General features: G+C 38.0%; 1 protein-coding gene across 1 annotated transcript in view; it reads right to left on the bottom strand.

Moving 5' to 3' along the window:
* Positions 1-12,204, bottom strand: part of TOMM70 (translocase of outer mitochondrial membrane 70) — a 35,535-nt gene extending 23,331 nt beyond the window's left edge. Inside the window, exon 1 of the mRNA XM_044666808.1 lies at positions 11,802-12,204. Coding sequence (XP_044522743.1) covers positions 11,802-12,137 — 336 coding nt within the window. The 5' untranslated portion in view covers positions 12,138-12,204. The remainder of the gene's footprint in view (positions 1-11,801) is intronic.
* Positions 12,205-20,560: the final 8,356 nt, after the last annotated feature.

Genomic DNA, 20,560 nt, shown 5'->3' with positions numbered 1-20,560 from the left:
GAATGTAATGGACTTCTGTACTAGCAGCAATGCAATGACCCAGGACAATTCTGAGGGATTTATGGAAAAGAACGCTACCCACATTTAGAGGAAGAACTACAGGAGTGGAAACACAGAAGAAAAACAACTGCTTGAACACATGGGTTGATGCAGACATTATTGGGGATGTAGACTTGAAACAACCACACCAATGCAACTATCAATAATATGGAAATAGGTCTTGATTGATGACACATGTTAAAACCAGTGGAATGTGCGTTAGCGATGGGGGAGGGGTTGGGGGGGGTGAAGAGGGAAGAACATGAATCATGTAACCATGGAAAATTTTTCTAAAAAATAAAAAAATAAAGACTGTCTGCTCTTTGATCCAGCCACACCACTGATCTGGGACAATTCTGAGGGATTTATGGAAGAGAACGCTATCCACCACATTCAGAGGAAGAACTATGGCAGTAGAAACACAGAAGAAAAACAACTGCTTGAACACATGGGCTGATGGGGATATGATTGGGGATGTAGACTCTAAAGGACCACACCAATGCAACTATTAATATGGAAACAGGTCTTGATCGATGACACATGTAAAAACCAATGGAAATGTGTGTCAGCTATGGGAGTGGGTGGGTGGGTGGCGGAGAGAGTAAGAACATGAATCATATAACCATGGAACATTTTTCTAAAAAATTAAAAATTAAAAAAAAAAAAAAAAAGAATAAGAAATAACTAACCAGTGAATAGCTGGCACCTATGGGATGTTAAAAAACCTAAGAGAGTGGAAAGGAAAGATGTCAAGAATTACATTAAATCTGCACCAATGGAGATGATTACATTCAGCAATGAGACTATGAGAAATAATGAAGTATTGTTTCAGAAACTATGCTAGGTGGTTCTTGAGATACAAAAGAAACAAAGATAATTCTTATCTTCATATACTATGGGTTTCTCCATGTAGCCTTTCTACACTTTGCAATATTTTTACTAATGAGCTGCCCAAAATATGGGCCAAGTGAAAGAATGAGACAAACCACAAAACTGGAAAGTCAGCCTCCAAAGTGACAGTTTGTTTTGTAGTTTGTCTAGTTTTTGAATATCCAACAGGATGATTTTTTAAAAAGAAAACAGGAGGCCTTTCCATTTTCCTGAAGTAAATTTTTAATGTTCCTTAAGCCTTTAAATGAGATAAAAAAAAAAGGGCAGGTACTATTTCTTTTATTTAGGTTGTAAGTTTACACTTTAGCTATATGGAAGAATAAACATTTTGTTTCCAATTATGATTAAAATGGTTTGAAGTTTGTGATGTATGAAAGGAAGGAAAAAAACCTAGTAGATCAAAACTATTACCATCTGTCTGAGAACTGATATTAACAGTAAAAGCTATCTTGCAGCTTGAATCATGCTTAAATAAAGCAGTTATTCTCACATGCTTTCAACTTTTTCCAACAATTTTCAAGTCACTGAGTGCAAAGGAAAGAGTAGCAATCCTGAATCCCCTTCTTCCTAAACTATATTCTTTCTTCTATGCTAATCACTCCCAACTCTATATACCAATATATATAGTTATATCAACTTTTCCAATTCTACCAAGGTGTTATTTCATTACATTAAACTCTACTGATGAAAAAATGAGCATCTCCACCAGGGGGGAAAAATATCTTCCCCTTTCCTCAAATTTCATACTTCTGCTAAGTTAACACTCTCCTTTGCCATTCAAGTTAATAATCAAGTCCTTAACTCTTCTCTCTCTCCCTACAACTGGGTTGCCAGACCTATTAATTCTAACTTCTTTAATATCCTATCGATCAAACAGTAAGTGCCAGGCTCTATGTTAGACCCTTGGTGAACAAAGTTAAAAAAAAAGAAAAAAGAAATAAAATGCACTTTCAAGGGGCTTATATTCTCTCAGGGGAAAGAAAATGCATAAGTATATAGAGAATACAGCAAAAATACAAAATAAAGCAGTCAGAGAAAGCAAGTGCTCCCTAGGAAAGTAGGAAGAAAGGTACTTGATCTGTGTGTGGAAAGTGAGGGATTTTATGAGGAATAAGTGAGGAAAAAGGTAACTTTGTATTTGGGTCCCCAAGCGCATGAATGCAAAGTTAGAGGATCTATAATGACCATTATCAATGAATAATCAGTTACTTTACCAAGCCAAAGCTATACAAACTTAACTTAAAAACTTAAATATACACAGGAGTGACAGGCAGGGAAGAACACTTGGATCTGGAAAAATTACAGGGACACTGAGCAAAGTTGCAGAAAAGGAGATCGCCAGACCCCACCCAGGTAAAGCAGCAGTGTAAATTTGCATAGTACATAGCTGACTGGATCATAATTCCAAGTTTCCAGAAAGTGGGGAGAAAGCTATACCTGGAGATGGTCAGAGAACAGGAAGCAATGTGAATCATGGCTGAATAATCTATAATGAATACTGCTGAAAAGGTCAGTTAGGGCCAGGTTGCAAATAATTTTAAACTTCAGAAGTTGTATTTGATCGTCAAGCATGGAGTCTTAGCCTAGAGATCCATGGAATTGCTTTAAACATTTTTAAAAATAAATTTATTTCAATATAATTGGTTTTCTTGGGGGGGGGGGCGCCTCACCTGCAGTATGAGGGTTGCAGTTTGGGCATTGGGTCTCTAAAATGTTCACCATCACTGCCCTAGATAGAGGCTATAAAGAAGCAGCAAAATTTATTAGGTAGGAAAGCCAAGATCATCGACTAAAACAAAAAAGATGAAAACAACCACTCTTAAGGAAATTATTAGGGCAGCAGTGTGGAGGATAGATTAGTTGGAAGAGGCTTTAAAGTCAAGGAGATCAATTAGAAAGTTACTAAAATGGTCTGGGGCAAGAGTAGTGAGAAGAGGGCATGTGTATAGTATAGTATGGAAGTAGAAAAGATGGAATTTAGTGACTTACTGGATATGATGTAAAATGTAAGAGATTGAAGAATACACTGGTAATCAGAGAAACTGAAAACCCTGTTTCCACAGAAACAGGAATTTCAAAAAGAAAGATGGGTTGTTTTGTGCAGGGTAAAGGAGGGAAGAAAAAAAATTTTTGAACATGCTCTCAGTTTGAGATGTCGACGTAACATTCAATTTGACATGTTCAATTTGACATCTCAATAATTATGAGAGACTGAAGGTAGCAAAGATTGGCACTGACTATAGATTATGAGAGGGAGAGGAAGAGAGAAGGAGAGACTATACATTATGAGAGGGAGAGGAAGAGAGAAGGAGAGACAGAGAGAGAATCAACTGCACAGAAAAGATAACTGCCCCAAAAGATTTGATGAGGTTACTGACAGATAAAAAAGCAGAAGGTCCAGTGTGGAGCAATGAGGTACACCTAGTAGATATGAAATGGAGACTATGGATCAGTTAAAACAGTTAAGAAGAAAACCAAGGATGGTTAGTATGCCAACTCAGAGAATTATTCAGGAAGAGAGGGTAATCGACAGCATTAAAAATGCTATAAGGGTCAAAAGAGTACCAGATCTGGCAATTAAGGATGGGGAGGTAATTAATGCAGACAGTTTTTTCTAGAAGTTTGAATGAGAAAAAGAGGTAGAAGCATAGTCAGAGATTATGGTAGGGCCTCTAGTAAACATCTGTTGAAGGATGAGAAAAAAATGAATATGTGTGTGGAGGTGGAAGTATAATATGCTGGAAAAGATGGGAGAGATATAGTCTTGGTCAGGCAAGATGGAACACTTCATTATCAGAGACTGTGTAGTACTAGAGGAAAGAATGAGGTATGATGTAATGGATTTTGAAATTAAGGGGGGGAAAAAAACTAAAGAAAACGTTAAAGACACTACTATTAAATGTTCCAACATCTAATGGATTCCATAAAAAAACCTCATACCTCTAAATTTCTAGGAATTAATGATTATAGCTTTACTTTCCACCTTCCATTTTACTAGAAATCAGCAAAAATATGGTCTTTTTATGCTAAGACCTACATAGCTCAAAACAGTAAAATTTACATATGTATTAGAGAAAACTTATCTCCTGTGTTTTTATGAGGCTTCCATTTAATAATTAAACTGCCAAAGAATCGCAAATCGCCATACATTTACAATGTCATTACTTGGGGGGGGGGGGGGGGGGAGGAAAAAATGCCAAGAAAATTGTCATTGTAGTAATGTAAGAGAAGACTTCTTGGAAGGTGTGACCCTTTATAGAACAGTGAGAAAAAAAGATAAGCAATGCCATATGAAAAGGATGAGTTAGGGCAGAACAGGAATAAGTCTCAATAAATAAGGTTGACTGGAAAATAATGAACAGTGAGAAAAGGAAGGGTCATTGCAAAGAAAGCAAGGCTTCATTAAAACCAGGTCATAGCAGACAAATCTGAGTTCCATTTTTGACAGGTTTACTAGACAAGTACTTCAGTGAAATGTTATATTCATGATATATTTATATTTTAGCAAAGCATTTGACAAAGTTTCTCATAATTTCAACAGGCAGATGGAGAAGTAGGTTAAATTGATACAATTAGGGACAACACATTGTTTAGATGGGCCAGACCCCAGAAATGGTCAACAATAGTTTGATGTCAAAACGGAAGTTTTCTGGAATAGTTGTGCTTGGTACTATGCTATTTATTTAACATTTTTTACCAATGCAACTCAGCAAGCATCTATTAAGAGGGTTGAACACAATTAGTGTAAAAATACATCAAACTCTACAGGGAAACAAGCAAAGTGGGGAGGGAGAATAGTATACAGGAGAGAATAGTAATAATAAATGAAATAAGCTTCTTGATCTTTAAGGGAAGATTGAAAAGTGGATGGGAGTTGGGAATAAAAGCAAAGAACTAGAATCTAAGTAGTACCTTGGATTGTGTCTCAGACAAACAGAATGTGGCACATGACTATAGTGGGAATATTAATTCAGTAAGAAATGGCAAGAGACAATTTTAGAGAATCCTGGGAAGTGTGTACTGATTTCAAAGAGAAGTGAATAAAACCAAGATACTAGTTTATACATGGTCAAGAAAAAGAATTTTGAAAGAGTTAAAATTTCAATCAAGGCAACTATCGCCAAAGGATCTTTGAAGTATAAACTACTTACCTTTTAATAAAAAAAGTAATGATACCAAGTATAAACATGTACATTTTTTGACATGGTCATTGTATTTTTGTTTAACATAAGGTTATTTTCTTTCAGTTTTGATGGGAGAGGGGTTAGCAATAGTGATATGTAGATGCCCTTTCCATGCAACATTTAAAAATATGCACAGAGAGCAAAATGAAGTTCAAAAGAAGTATGATAAGTTTTGAAGGTAATAGGTAGAATTCTATTACTTTTAGAAAGCAAGCGGTATGAGTGGATAGTTCAGATTTCATATGGAACACTCTTGTTTTCTACTGAATTACAGTCTTTTGGGGAGTGTTTTAAGTTTAGAATAAAAAAAAGATGAATGCATTTTAGTGACTACCACTATATCTGGGTACTGTGCTAGGTTTGGGGAATTCAAAGACAAAAGGTCCCCACTCCCAGGGAACTTACATTCTACTGAGAAATACCACCTGTAGGTCAGTATGTATAAGGTACATACAAAATAAAGTACAAAGTAGTTTGGATGGGGAAAGGACAGAAGCAATGGGGGTGGTACCCTTATAGATGACTAATAAGCCTTGAAGAGTGCTAGAGATTCCCAGGAGAGACAGGAGAAACCTAGTAATATTGAAGGAGGAAGACAGGAAGAGAATGGGGATACCATATATAAAAGCAAAGAGATAGAGTTAATATCATGTACAAGAAGACTGCAAATTAGGCCAATCAATGTGGCTGGATTCGGATAGTGAAAGATTTTAAATGTCAAAGAAGTTTGCATTTCAACCTAAAGATCATAAGAAAACTACTGAAATTTCTTTAAGAGGAATGTGACATGGATAGACCTATGCTTCAGGATATCAATTTAGCATTTAAAATTATTATTTTGGCAATGCCATTTAAGAGGGACTGCCACAGAAGGAAAGTAGATTATTGCAATAATTAAGGTATGAAATGCTGAGACACACTGGGCAATAATAACCTAATGCAGCAACGATTATTGTACAGGGTATATTTAGACTATTTTATGAAAAGTCATGTTTCCATTAAAGCACTTCACTAATTTCATTTCCCAAATTACAATTTTTCCTTTTTCCACATTCCACCAAGATAGGCAAAATGCATACCATTTAAAAAAAATAATCCTCAGATGGCTAAGAGGTACTACTGCAATGCAAAATCACTCAAATAGCACCTTACTGCTGCCTTTGCAAAGTCAACCAAGCAGCTTCTAATAAGAAAAGCTCCACTGGGGCAGCTAGGTGGCTCCAGTGGATAGAGCCAGGCCTCGAGGCAGGGAGTTCTAGGTTTGACTGTGACTTCAGACATTACTTAGCTGTGTGACCCTGAGCAAGTCACTTACCCAATTGCCTAGCCCTTCCCTCCCTTCTGCCTTGGAACTGATACTTAGTATCAATTCTAAGACAGAAGGTAAGAGTTTAAAAATAGGCTCCAATCACTAAATAATAAAATATGTGAATGATAGCCTAAATGAAGTTTAGGAAACTTATTCTCACCTCTAAGACTAAAATAATTTAGATCATATTCACACCCAAACAATTTAGAAAGCTGTCAAGTCAAAAAAATAAGCCTGAATTTTAAGTGTGACCAGATCTCTGAAGATATCAAACACATCATTTTGGTTATAAAAACTATTCTAGGGCATAAAGCTAAATAATAACCAAATTCTTTCTTGGTCTATTCTAATTTTATAAAGGCAAAATTGTATTCCAGGATACTATCACTAAATTGGCACCAAACAGAATATGATTTGGTTCCTTATGAAATCATTTCAGTTTCTTAATTGTAACAATACCTATACCTCATCAAATATCCTGAGACTTTTTTCTAACGGATTAATATTAGAATGTTAAAATATGAATGTCATTTGCTGTTGATTTATGTTTCTACAATTCCCAAAATAAATTACTAGTACAGTCTACCCATATGCTAATGATTAGGAAGTTAAAACTCAGTTCACAATTGTATTCAGCAACATGTACCATCATTTAGATGTGTCAAAGATTATCTTTCCCCTAAAATCTGTTCTTTCTTCCAACTTTGATATTTCTATCACTGGCACTACTAATTACCAAGTCTCCCAAGTTGGAAACCCTTCTGTCTCACTCTTCATGATACAAACAGTTATAAAGTCCTGCCAATTCTACTTATGAAAACATTTCTGGATCAATAATCTCCTCTCTAGACCTATCAACTCCAACTAAGACAAACTGATCCTCATTACTGTCATCTAAAACTAGGATCATGGGATTCTGCAGAAGAGTAAAGGAGGGATGTATATATCTCTGGACCATGACATTCCTTAATTCAAGAAGCTAGTTTCAACCTACCTTTCTAAAATGATTCATATTTCTCCATCCTTGTACTTTCTATTTTGAGCCTAACTGGTCTAACATATTCCCAAGACATTTCGTCTTGTACCACCTTTTTTTTTTGTATAAGCTGTCTCCCATGCCTAGAACACTTTACCTCAGCTTCTCAGATTCAAGGCTCATTTCAAACTACCTCTTAGTGGAAGGAACTCCCTGAAGCCCCCAATTATTAGTGCTTCTCTTCCACCCCACACTACTGCCAATTACTTTTCATTTATTTATCTATGCAGTCTCCCTACAGAATGTAAGCTCTTTTAAGGCAGGGGTTGTTTGTTTCTTATACCCACAGAGCCTAGTTCAGTGCTTAGCAATAAGCAGAGGCAAATTAAATGCTGACTGAACTGAATTTAGAAATGAAAGGAAGCTCAGAGTTTTTGTCCAAGCCTTTATCAAGGATCAGAGAAGTTGAATAAATGAAAAAAGTTCTCATATGCAAAAACCTGGGTAGATAAATAGAAAAGCGAGACAGTCCCCTCTTCAGGACCCGATCTACAAAGGAGACAAAAAAATGTAGGTTTTAGCTGTAAGTCAAATGGAAAGGCCACAAGGAACTTAGTGTGTGTTCTTTAATTTTATATCCACTTATAAAATAACCCTATTGAAACGTTGAGGTAAGTGCCTTTGGTGGTCAAGAATTTTCTTGATCAACAAGAAGGCCATGATAGCTAGTAAGACCCTGGATTAGAAGCCACATTTTAACTCCAAATACAATACTCTTCCACTATAGGACTCAGGTGTTCAGCTTATTTTATATAGTAGACTGAATTGAATTGTTTTTGAATGTGAACATTTTCAATCTCATAGATCTTCAAAACATAAGTTAATATAGTAAGTCCATTAAGAGCCATCTGTCTCAGCATCCCAACTTTATACTGTAAACTTTAGGACCAAGGTAGAAGACAAACTTGAAGCCTTGAAAAATACATAAATTGAATTTTTCCACATTAACACAAATTGGAGGATGAAAATCACCTACATTTTTCATACAAGTTGGAGCAATAAAAACATCAAATATTTAGTAAGACAAAAATTACTCAAATTAGTCATATCTACTTTTGGAAATTTAACCATACCCCAAAAGTGAGTACCAACAATGGAACAATTTCTCCTTCAGCTAAAAAAATCTGGTAACTAATATCCTTGATGCTGAAACTCTCAACTTTGGGAAAAAGAAAAAAAATTAACTATCATGCAAATGACCTCGGAGGAAACATGTAAACCAGTGATTCTCAAAGTGGGTGCCACTGCCCCCGGTGGGTGCTGAAGGGATCCAGGGGAGCCGTGATGGCCACAGGTGCATTTGGGGGCGATGAAAGTATGTGACAGGGGGCGCTAAGTAATATTTTTTCTGGAAAGGGGGTGGTAGGCCAAAAAAGTTTGGGAACCACTGATATAAACTATGAAAAAGCTGCCGTTGGCATTTCCAGATCACTCCTAGTATTAAAAACAAACCAAAAAAACAAACAAAAAAAACTAAACCATCCCTGCTGACCAAACACTCAACTTAAAATATCCGTAACATTTTAATCTATCTTTTCTATTTTCCCTTCTATCAATTTCATTTAAAAAAAAAAAGGAACATCTTTTCCTTTATGTTCTATTATTTCTATTATGTTTTCTTCAGCTAATTAAATTTAAATTAGGCCTTCACTTTCATCAGCACACACAGAGCTTCCCATAGAATTGTCAAAAAGGCAAAAACCCTGGATTTGGAAGTGCTTGCCTTTCATTGAAATTTACTAGGTGTAAGTCAAATTTTAGGGATTTGTAGCAGCCCTAATTATGAAAATCATTCAGGGGTGGATAAAAAATTGATTCTCAATCAGTACCATCAAATGAATGGCAAAATACAATGTTACTGAAGAGATGAGATACATTCAAGTTAAAGAAATATTGCCCTTTCAAAAGAAAAACAGTATAAAGTTTCAAAACATTCTAGCAAAGTTAAGCCAAATGCTAAAAAGAATGCACAGGGGCGGGGAATGACTTAAAAATTGCAATTAATAAAAAATCGATGACTAAGTGTTTAGTTTTGCTAAAACATACAATTGTCAGAATTTAGAAAAACAGAACTTTCTCAAATAGAAAAATTCTTAATATAGCTTCTCAAGCATTTAACTTTTATTTCACTCCTACTTTAAAAGATGAATCATCATTTTAATTTAATTTAAAAATACTGGCACATATATGTAACAGCCACTTCAAATAACAACTTACTAATTTTTCAATTATATAGAACTTCAGATCTTTTAGGGTTAGAAGTGGCCCGAGTAAATAATTCAATTGGCATCATATAGGTGTGAAGATTACAGTTTGGAGGTAATTTGCCTAGTCATACACCTAATAGGTATTCACTGCAGAATTCTTTCTCTTTCTGCTAACCCCACCATTTTTTTTTAATTTACTTTTTTTTTTTTTTTTAAACCCTTGTACTTCGGTGTATTGTCTCATAGGTGGAAGATTGGTAAGGGTGGGCAATGGGGATCAAGTGACTTGCCCAGGGTCACACAGCTGGGAAGTGGCTGAGGCCGGGTTTGAACCTAGGACCTCCTGTCTCTAGGCCTGACTCTCACTCCACTGAGCTACCCAGCTGTCCCCAACCCCACCATTTTTATTAATGCAAATAAATCTTTACAATTCCAAAATAAATTAGCTCTACAAAGGATGATACAGAGCTGGAAAAAACCTAAGATGTCACCCAGTCCAATCCTCATCTTATTAGATAAGGAAACCAGGGTTTCAAAGAGGAAGTGACTTGTACAATATCACAATGGCAGTAAATGACTGGCATGGAATTTGAACCCAAGTAGTCTGACCCCAAATCCACTGCTTTCTGGACCACACTGCCTCTCTCTCTCTAGAGTGAATATGGATGACCAGAAGTCAGCATATGGTCATTAAGGGGCTGACTCATTTGATTATTTAAGATATAAATGGATTTTATGAATAACATTTTCTCAAACAAGGTACAGCAGAAAGGAGTCTATAGATTTTTCCCATTAAGATTAAAGAAGCAATTAATAGCCACCAAACATACAATCCGTTCTTTCCAAGTAGCCAGGCCTACATAGCACCTGATGCCAAAAGGCAAAGAAGCATACCAGACACTGTTGATGGCAGAAAAATCTTAGTGATGCAGAGTTATGGATTTGGAGGCCTGATTCAAATCCAAGATCTGCTATTTACTGGCTGACTTTGTTTCAGAGGCTTCCATTATGTGCAAAATTAGCAGATTAAACAGCCTCTTCCAACTCTAAATCTAAGATCTTTATCTTGTATTTAACTATTTTATACTTACTTGCATTTATTCACTTTCAATTTTATTTTGTATGTGTATTTGTCTTCCCCATTAGAATGTTAATTAAGCTCTGTATGAAAAGGGACAGTTTGCTTTTTAAAATTTTTATCCCAAGAGATCTAGTAAACAAAGTGCCTGGCATGTGACAGGTGATTAAGAAATGTTTGCTGACATTAGTACCTTATACATGGATCTGTTTCTTTGAAGGAGATATTTTAGTTGCTTCGATGGACAATATGTAAACCCAGTATTAAAAAAACCCCAATGCTATGGACATTGTTCCACTTCTAAACATACTAGACTATAATATGATCAGTCATTTCCATCGGCTAATAAAGAGTATTAACATGTCCAGCCTTCTCAAAATAAAAAGGTATACTAGCATACTTTGTTATAGTTAAAATTAAATTAAGATAACTCGAAAATACCATGCACAGAGTAGTTAGTAATGGGAAGGACAACAGACATGGCTTGAACCTGAACTTGGAAGCTGTGTGACCTTGGACAATCTAATTACTTTTGGGGGAGTCTCAGTTTCCTCATCTTTAAAGTTGAAGGGTTTGGACAAAATTTGGAAGGAAGGGCCCTTCCAGCTTTAACAGGTTATGTATGATGTCCCTTTTCGACATCTCTAAAACATTCGGGCTAAGAACTAATTTAAGAAAAGGGAATTTCTCTAACTCCCCAATCCTGAACCTTCAGCCATCAAAGAAATGCTGTGTCAGAGTGTAAGGGAAAAAAGCATTCAGAGAGCTTTCGCCAAAGAAATCCCCCCTTTTTTGCTGGGGACTGGGGGACGGAGGGAGAAGACACACCCCAAAAGACACCAATCTGCTCCTCTGAAAGCCACACCCCCATTCGTTGCCCCCTACTCCCCAGACACCTCCCCACCCCGGCCCCAGGATCTCAAACCCACGTGCTACACCCCTCCCGGGGCCCCAGTGGGTCTGGGGACAGTGCCCGGCTGCCAGCCTGTGGAGGGCAGCGGCGGGGGGCGGGGCAGGGTCTGTGGCGTCCCCGAGCCCTCCCACGCCGGTGTCTCACCATCTCCTCGTGGGCGCCAGTGCCGTCCTGGTGGCCGCTGCCCGCCCCGGCTGGGGCTGGGCTGGCCCTGCCCTCCGGGGTCTTCCTCTCGCTGTTCCGTTTGACGCCTCCGCCTCCGGCATCGCCTCGGCCACCGCTGCCCGTGTCCCGCCGTCGTCGCTGCCGGCTCCACAGGTACACGGCGCCCGCGCCCAGGATGAGCGGCGCTCCGACCGCCAGCGCCAGCTGCCAGCGAGGCAGGCCCCCCGCGCCGGGATCCACCGCTGCGTTCCCTACCCCAACCCCGGCGCTGGGGACCGCTGCCACAGCCGTCTCCAGGGGCTTAGAGGCGGCCATGACGACCTCTCCACTCCTCAGCCGCCGCTCCTCCTCGGTCGCCCCAGTCCCGGAGCGAACACGCCAGCCAGCGCACAGCAGGAATAGCGAGCGAGTGAGCGGCCGACAGAAAAGGGCCAGAGGGCACCGGAAACCCGGGGCATGCCGGGCCAGCCTTCCGGTCTCCTTGCCATCCCAAGGGGGCGGGAGGGAGACGATCACTTCCGGTCACGGGACCACCCGAAGTCTGGAGCTGAGATTTCTAGCCTCTCAATTCCTTGGACTCTGCTGAATGGAAGAGTGTTCTCTGGGGCTCTGTCCCCACTCGCCCTTGAGGAGAAGGGAGTCGGGATGAATGTGAATGGAGCGAGTGCGCGGTGATTTTATTGGGGTGGAGAGGAGTGTTTGTAATAAGGCTCAAACGAGATAATGGATGTTAAAAGGTTTGCTAACCTTCAGATGTTATTTAAACGTCCGTCCGTTAGTCAGAGGAAGAGCTGGCGTGCCGGAGGGGGCGGGGCGGGGCGGAAGGTTGCGCGCTGCTGCTATTGGTTCTCGTGGGTGGGGGCGGGGCCAGGGCCGAGTACGCTCCGCCCCGCTCCCTGACAGAGCCGGGGGGCCAGGTTCCCGGAGTGCCTGATCGTTTCGGTTCCTGTGACTCGTGGGTGGCTCTGTATACCACTGCTTCCATTGTGTTTTGTACGGATCTTTTGGCTCTCCTTCCAGAATTGCTCAACCTGCATCTTATTGCGGTGGACCAGCTCCTCAATAGCGTTAGTGAACATGAGGTTATTGTGGGGCAAGGAGACACGCTACAAAACTATTGTGCTTTTGTTCAAGATTTGCAACACTTCCCCCTTCTTCTCCCTATAATCCCTCCCAGTAAAAGTGATGTGCAGTCACTGTTAAGGTTGACCTGTGTTACCAAGTGCACATTACTGTGATGAGTTATTATTGGCTGCCTCTAACCAAAACCCGTACTTATCTTTCTCCTCTAGCTCCCTAAAGCCACCTCTAAACAAAGCCATGTTTTATTTTTCCCTTTAGCTCCCTAAAGATTCCCAATACTGTGACTGAACATCATGCACTACATTGTAATTGGGACTCCCTTCTACCCAGTTCTACCACAACATATCCTCTTATCTTTTCTCCCAACTTATTCCTTTGTCTTCTCTGACTTTATAATTTTGTTCCACCTCAGGACCTGTTCCTACAGGACCTAATTTCTCCAATCCCAAATGTTAGTGTTATGGTATCTAAATAACCTATTACCATATTAAGCATTCACCTCTTAAATAATTGAACTGTAATCATTCTCTGCTGTCAACATTTTTGTTAGAATTTTGATATTTAGTTATGCTAGAGGTGGGAGAAACTTTTATTTACAAATTATAATCCTAAAATTTATACTAGTCTTGGATTTAGTAAGAGGCCTCATTCTCCTGGCTGTATGAGCCTTCCTCTTAACATGACTCACCACTTATTAGCCCTGAAATTCACACATTGAGAATCTCATTTGCCCTTTCTGCCAATTCCCTCTGATTAGATGACACTCAAACCAGCCATGTCTCATTCCTTTCTAGGATGCACTGAACTTTTTCTACCATGTCTCATGCCCCCCCCCCCATGTTGTCTACCCCCAACCCTTTTCAGTTTTTTGTGTGTCTTCCCCATTTAGAATATAAGCTTCCTGAGGATGAGCACTATCATTTCTACTAGTATTTGTATTCTTAGAGCTTTGCATGGTGCCTGGTGCATGGCAAATGCTATTTGACTGATTGAATATTCTACTTCTGTGAAATACTGCTTGTGTGGCCCTCTTTAATTGCTTGAAACCTTCAGTGCCCCAGGTAGCACTCAAGGCTACAAGTTGCTGAGCTCTAGCATTGGTAGGTGTTTCCCCACCTAAAGTTCCCTGCGCTGATCAAAACTGTTTAACTGTTAAATCGGTAACCGAAGGAAGAACTATGGTAGTCGTTCAAAAAATATTTTTAGACTTTGAGGATACAAATACAAAAGTGAAACAGTTCCTAGCCTTAGTAAGCTTACGGTCTACTTAGAAGATGAAACATTTTCACGGATAAGTAAATACAGGATATATATAACACAAATTCACAGTGATGAGAGGATATTAACTACTGGAGAAATCCAGAAAGATCTTTAGAAAGAAGTAATATATATCCTTATCCTAATGATTAAATATGCATTAAATATTCCTGTCCTCTTTCCCAAACTCCATAATAATTCACTTATTTAACTCTATGATTTGGAAAGCATTTCCCTCAAAAATACTCCTATGAGATAAGCAGTACAAGCATTACTTAATAACCCCCAGGGCAGTGGAAAGAGTGCTGGATTTTAAGTCAGAGGACCTGAGTTCAAATCCCAACCCTGCCATTTACTGTCTGTGTGATTTTGGGCAAGTCACAATCTAAGCTTCAGTTTCCCCATGAATAGAGTGAAAGGATTGTATGAGATAATCTCTAAGATTCTTTTCAGTTCTCCATCTATGATCACCTGAATTTATGATCTTGTAGGGTTTGTTGTGTCGATGTGGAATCTAAGAGAACCCCAAGTTTAGTCAGCTTGAAAGATGGAGACCCCAAAGTTTGCCCGTGGTTCCCATGAGAATCCACCCTGAAGAGAATCTCAAACTAGCAGTTTCAGACTGAAAAATAGACCTTAAGATATTTAATTCTAAGTATTCTTTTGTCCCAATAGATTTTCCCGTCTATCAGAGATCCTTTCCTAAGAAGACCCACTCAGAGATCCTTTCCCAAGAAGACCCACTCATGGTGCACTGACCACCCTTTTTAGTATCCATTGTAAGTAGCCTCTGGCTGTGGTTTCCTTCCCAAGCCTGTCTGTGTAGGTTGAGCCCCTTCCATTTCCTTATAGTCATGGTAATGTCAATCAAGCATGTTTTCCTGTCCCTCAGTTTCCCAAAAGAGTATATAAGGTTCCCAATTTTCATGGCTTTTCAGAGTTGTCATCTAGTGCAGTGGCACTCTCAGGGGTCAGTGGCCAGAGCAGGCAGAGTCTCTGGGCTCTGTGTGGTTTTGTAGTGTGCACCTCTGTGTGGAAGCCTTGAGTGGTTTTTCTGGCTACTTTATAGTTCTGTGTTTTTTCCAGTTTAACAGTAGATATCTAAAACAAAGAATAATACACTTATCCATAGTCACACAAATAGTGTCATAGCAGGATTGGAACCTACTGGGTCTCCTTAATTCTAGTCCAACATTAATCAATTAGAGCAAGTTGTTTCTCATGTAATTAATTATTATCTTCATTTTATTGATGAGGAAAGTGAGGATCATAGTTGAATGCTATACTAATGGTTTCATAAGAAGTTAGGCTCAGAAATAGCCCAGTGGTCTTTTTTTTTTTTTTTGGTGGGGGTGGTGGGTCTGATCTGTGATTTTATCATTGTATTGTACTAAGAACTCCATGCAGATCTGCAACTGTTCTATAATTTATAACCTCTATGAGTTTCTTATTGTACTCATTGAAAGGTTAAGTAGCCTGTTCCAGGCCACGGAGTTACTATGTATCAGATGTATCAAAGGCAGGTTCCTGACAAATGCTAGCACCCCCAATTGCAATACTTATTACTTTTCATTTTACCATTAAACAATGCATTTTTTTCCCTCACAAACTATACAAGAACAACAGCTGGTATTTGTACTTTAATGTTTGTAAATATGTTACCTCTTTGACTCCTCAGAATAACTCTATGAGGTAAATACCTGAGTAATTACCATTTTATAGATTTCTGAACTAAGTCTCAAAGATATTAAAGATTTTGTCAGGAGACACACAGCTAGTAAATCAAAGCTGGATTTGAAACCAGTTCTCAATGCTACCTATCCCCTGCTACTCTGACCAAAAAATATATTGTATTCCAAAATATCATTTTTAAATTGATTGTTTGAAATTTAATATTTCCAGGAAGTAGATAGAGCCAGGAATTAATAGCTCTACATTATAGATGGAGAAAGCTTAGGTACAGTCAGCAGTGTAACTAGAGCTAGAATCTAGAATTTGACTGCCTGTTCTAGTGTCTTACTTTGTAGGTCCTTTTGACTTTTATATGTTAACCCTTTGCTTTTCAGGTGCCAAAGTATTTTCAGGATACTAATAGAAGCAAGAATACTATGCTTACAATTAAATTCTGAAATTGGATTAATTAGCACCAATAGGGCCCAACTAATTAAATTAGGATAGCATAATTTGAAATAGATTCAGTTCTTCAATGCTGTATGTAAATCGACATTAGTAAATTGCTTTGAGGCAATGGAGTGTTTCTTAGCAACAGAACTGAGAAGAGAGCTAAAAATAATAGCAATGGAAATCTGAGTGCTTGGAATAAAGAAGGTTCCAGGCACTGTCTCCCTCAAGCCTATATTATAATAAGTGTCACTGGGCATCTGTATTCCTTTCCTCTTGGGAAATAAGCAGATGGCATTTATACAACAAAGTAAAGTAACTAACACAAGCAATTAGTAATTGCTTTACTAAGTATTTATAAAGCACTTAATACTTTTCAGAGCATTTTCATATACTCATATAATACAACAACCTATTTAGCGGTAGATAGAACAAATAACATAATTCCCAGTTTACAGAGAATAAAGTCAAGACAGAATTGTTACATACTTTTCTCAATGTCAGGGCAAAAAAAAGGAGGGTAGGGCCCACATATTCTGATTTCTAGTCAATCAGTGACTTTATATTAAATACATGTGTTTATCTCATAATGACCCCAGTAAGGTTTGAGTTGTCCTCCAACTTTTTTTCCTCTTATCTACCAAACATCTGAATTTCTTGAATCAATTTAAAGAGACAGATATCATTTTCGCTACCCATTAAACTTCTGAGGTGGTATATGAGCTTCTTTGAGACTAATATCCTTAGAAAGTAAACTGGTTGTATGACCTCGTTGCCATTGAAGAGTGAAGGTATTTATTTAAAAAATAGTTGCATTTACTGGGTACTTTAAATTTTCAGTTTTCTAAATTTGCTTTGAAGAGGTAATCCATAATCATAATTCTATGAGATGTCTTTCAATCAAATTTTCTTCCTTTTTTTTTAAACATTTATTAATATTCATTTTTAACATGGTTACATGATTCATGCTCCTACTTTCCCCTTCACCCCCCCCCCCCCGCTCTCCCCCACCCATGGCTGATGCACATTTCCACTGGTTTTAACATGTGTCATTGATTAAGACCTATTTCCAAATTGTTAATAGTTGCATTGGTGTGGTAGTTTGGAGTCTACATCCCCAATCGTGTCCACCTCAACCCATATGTTCAAGCAATTGTTTTTCTTATATGTTTCCTCTCCTGCAGTCCTTCCTCTGAATGTGGGTAGCGTTCTTTACCGTAAATCCCTCAGAGCTATCCTGTGTCATTGCATTGCTGTTGGTACAGAAGTCCATTACATTCGATTTTACCATAGTATATCAGTCTCTGTGTACAATGTTCTTCTGGTTCTGCTCCTTTCACTCTGCATCAGTTCCTGGAGGTCTTTCCAGTTCACCTGGAACTCCTCCAGTTTATTATTCCTTTGAGCACAATAGTATTCCATCACCAGCATATACCATAATTTGTTCAGCCATTCCCCAATTGAAGGACATAACTTCCTTTTCCAGTTTTTTGCCACCACAAAAAGCGCAGCTATAAATATTTTTGTACAAGTCTGTTTATCTATGATCTCTTTGGGGTTACAAACACAACAATGGTATGGCTGCATCAAAGGGCAGGCATTTTTTTATAGCCCTTTGAGCATAGTTCCAGATTGCCAGCCAGAATGGTTGGATCAGTTCACAACTCTACCAGCAATGCATTAATGTCCCAATTTTGCCACATCCCCTCCAGCATTCATTACTCTCCCCTTCTTTCATTTTAGCCAATCTGCTAGGTGTGAGGTGATACCTCAGAGTTGTTTTGATTTGCATTTCTCTAATTATTAGAGATTTAGAACACTTTCTCATGTGCTTATTGATACTTTTGATTTCTTTATCTGAAAACTGCCTATTCATCTCTTGCCCATTTTTTCAATTGGGGAATGGCTTGATTTTTTTATACAATTGATTTAACTCCTTGTATATTTGAGTAATTAGACTCCTGTCTGAGTTTTTCGTTATAAAGATTTTTTCCCAATTTGTTGTTTCCCTTCTGATTTTGACTACATTGTTTTTGTTTGTACAAAAGCTTTTTAGTTTAATATAATCAAAACCATTTAATTTACATTTTGCAATTTTCTCTAACTCTTGCTTGGTTTTAAAATCTTTCCTTTCCCAGAGATCTGACAAGTATACTGTTCTGTGTTCACTTAACTTGTTTAGTTTCCCTCTTTATATTCAAGTCGTTCACCCATTCTGAATTTATCTTGGTGTAGGGTGTGAGATGTTGATCTAGACCTAATCTCTCCCATATTGTTTAAAAAAAAAAAAAAAAAAAAAAAAAAAATAGTGGATTCATGTCCCAAAAGTTGGGCTCTTTGGGTTTATCATACACTGTCTTGCTGACATCGCTTACCCCAAGTTTATTCCACTGATCCTCCCTTCTGTCTCTTAGCCAGTACCATATTGTTTTGATGACTGCTGCTTTATAGTATAGTTTAATATCTGGTACTGCTAGGCCCCCTTCCTTCACATTTTTTTTCATTATTTCCCTTGATATTCTTGATCTTTTGTTATTCCAAATGAAATTTGTTATAATTTTTCCTAATTCAGTAAAGAAGTTTTTTGGTAGTTTGATAGATATGGCACTAAATAGGTAAATTAATTTGGGTAGAATGGCAAATTTTCTTTTTTTAATAGCACTCCCTTCAAATAGAATTCCCTCAAATTTTCTTCTAAGAATTTTGGAAGAAGAAAATTAATGCTGAATGTGCTTCACTGATTCATTGTAATTGATTAATCATGCTAGTGTTCACTGGTGAGATCTACAGTTTTGAGTCTATTCTTCAGTGCATTTAAGAGATAAGAGATGATCTTATAAGACTTTCTTAAAAATCTTTATTAAATGATCCATTATTCGCATTATGATATTAAAGGAGATTATGCTACAGATAATTCAAATTAATTTAGAAGTAATCTATATTTACTACCTTCGCTTTGGCATCCCTAACCTGTGCTTGAATATTTTTCATCCTAACAGCTAATTTTCTATGTCAAATTGAAATGATGACTCTAATGGACCAAGGATTATTTTCATTCATGTAACTCTACAAGCTCAAAAATTTTATACGCTCTTCCCCTCAAAATTTACCCAAAATAGACATTTTAAACATACTGCTTTCTTTCTGAAAATTATGGACAAAGTTCTTAGCAATAATCCCCACTAGGAATGTTATCAGCTCAGACCAATTTCCTAGTTTCTTTTCTCTGCCCACAGACAGAGAATTAGGGCTTCTGGTTAAACTCTTCTAAGAAATTGTAACAGAATCAATATCTTTATACACATCTAATTTTCTGGAATCAATAACTTTTAAAAAATAGGTTAGATTGTAGCTTTTATAGTTTGGTGCTATAAACTTGGTCCTCTTAACAAGTCTACTATAGCTCTGCTCTCAAGAAACTTACTGAAGGTACAGAACATGCAAGCCTATAAATATGTACAGGTTGATTTGAAAAAGAAAGAGCATTAAGATCAGGAACAGATTTCTCTAGGAGACCTCAGGAGCTGAATCTTGAAAGAAATCAGACTTTTTTTTAATTTAAAATTTTATTATCATGCAAAACACTTCCATATTGGTCATTGTTGTAAGAGCACACTCACACAAACCCCAAACCCCAAAATAAAACCCTAAATACACTGATGTGCAAGATAGCATGCTTTGATGCACATCCTTCAGACTCCAACAGTTCTTTCTTTGGAGATGCATAGCATTCCCTGTCATAAGGACTTCAGAAATTCTTAAGAGTTTGAGGTAAGAAGGGGCAGCTGGGTAGCTCAGTGGATTGAGAGCCAAGCCTAGAGGCAGGAGGTCCTGGGTTAAAATCTGGCCCCAGACACTTCCTAAACCCTAGGTAAGGGTTTAAAAAAAAAAAAAGTCAGAGGTGAGGAGTGCCAAAACATAAAAGCTGGTTATACAGCATGCCAAGCTGAGGAAACAGCAAGGAGGTCAATTTGTCTGGATCATCGTTTCCTCTGCTGTACAATGGGGAATAATGGTTCCTATATCATATTGGGGGTTGTAGGAATTAAATAAGGTAATACTTGTAAAGTCCATGCACTGTACTGTCTCATGTCAGTGTTTATTCTCACTCTTGCCTCTTTAAGTGTGTTAAAGGGACTAATATGAAATAATGAACCTGGAGAGGTTTAAGGGCCAAGTTAAGGAGTTTATACTTTATTCTTTAAAATGTAAAGTACTTAGGGGCAAGTAAATGGCTCAGTGGATCGAGGGCCAGACCTAGAGACAGAAGGTCCTAG

Source organism: Gracilinanus agilis, chromosome 3, assembly GCF_016433145.1.
Source record: "Gracilinanus agilis isolate LMUSP501 chromosome 3, AgileGrace, whole genome shotgun sequence".
Lineage (NCBI taxonomy): Eukaryota > Metazoa > Chordata > Mammalia > Didelphimorphia > Didelphidae > Gracilinanus > Gracilinanus agilis.
This window is presented reverse-complemented; position numbering and strand designations above follow the sequence as displayed.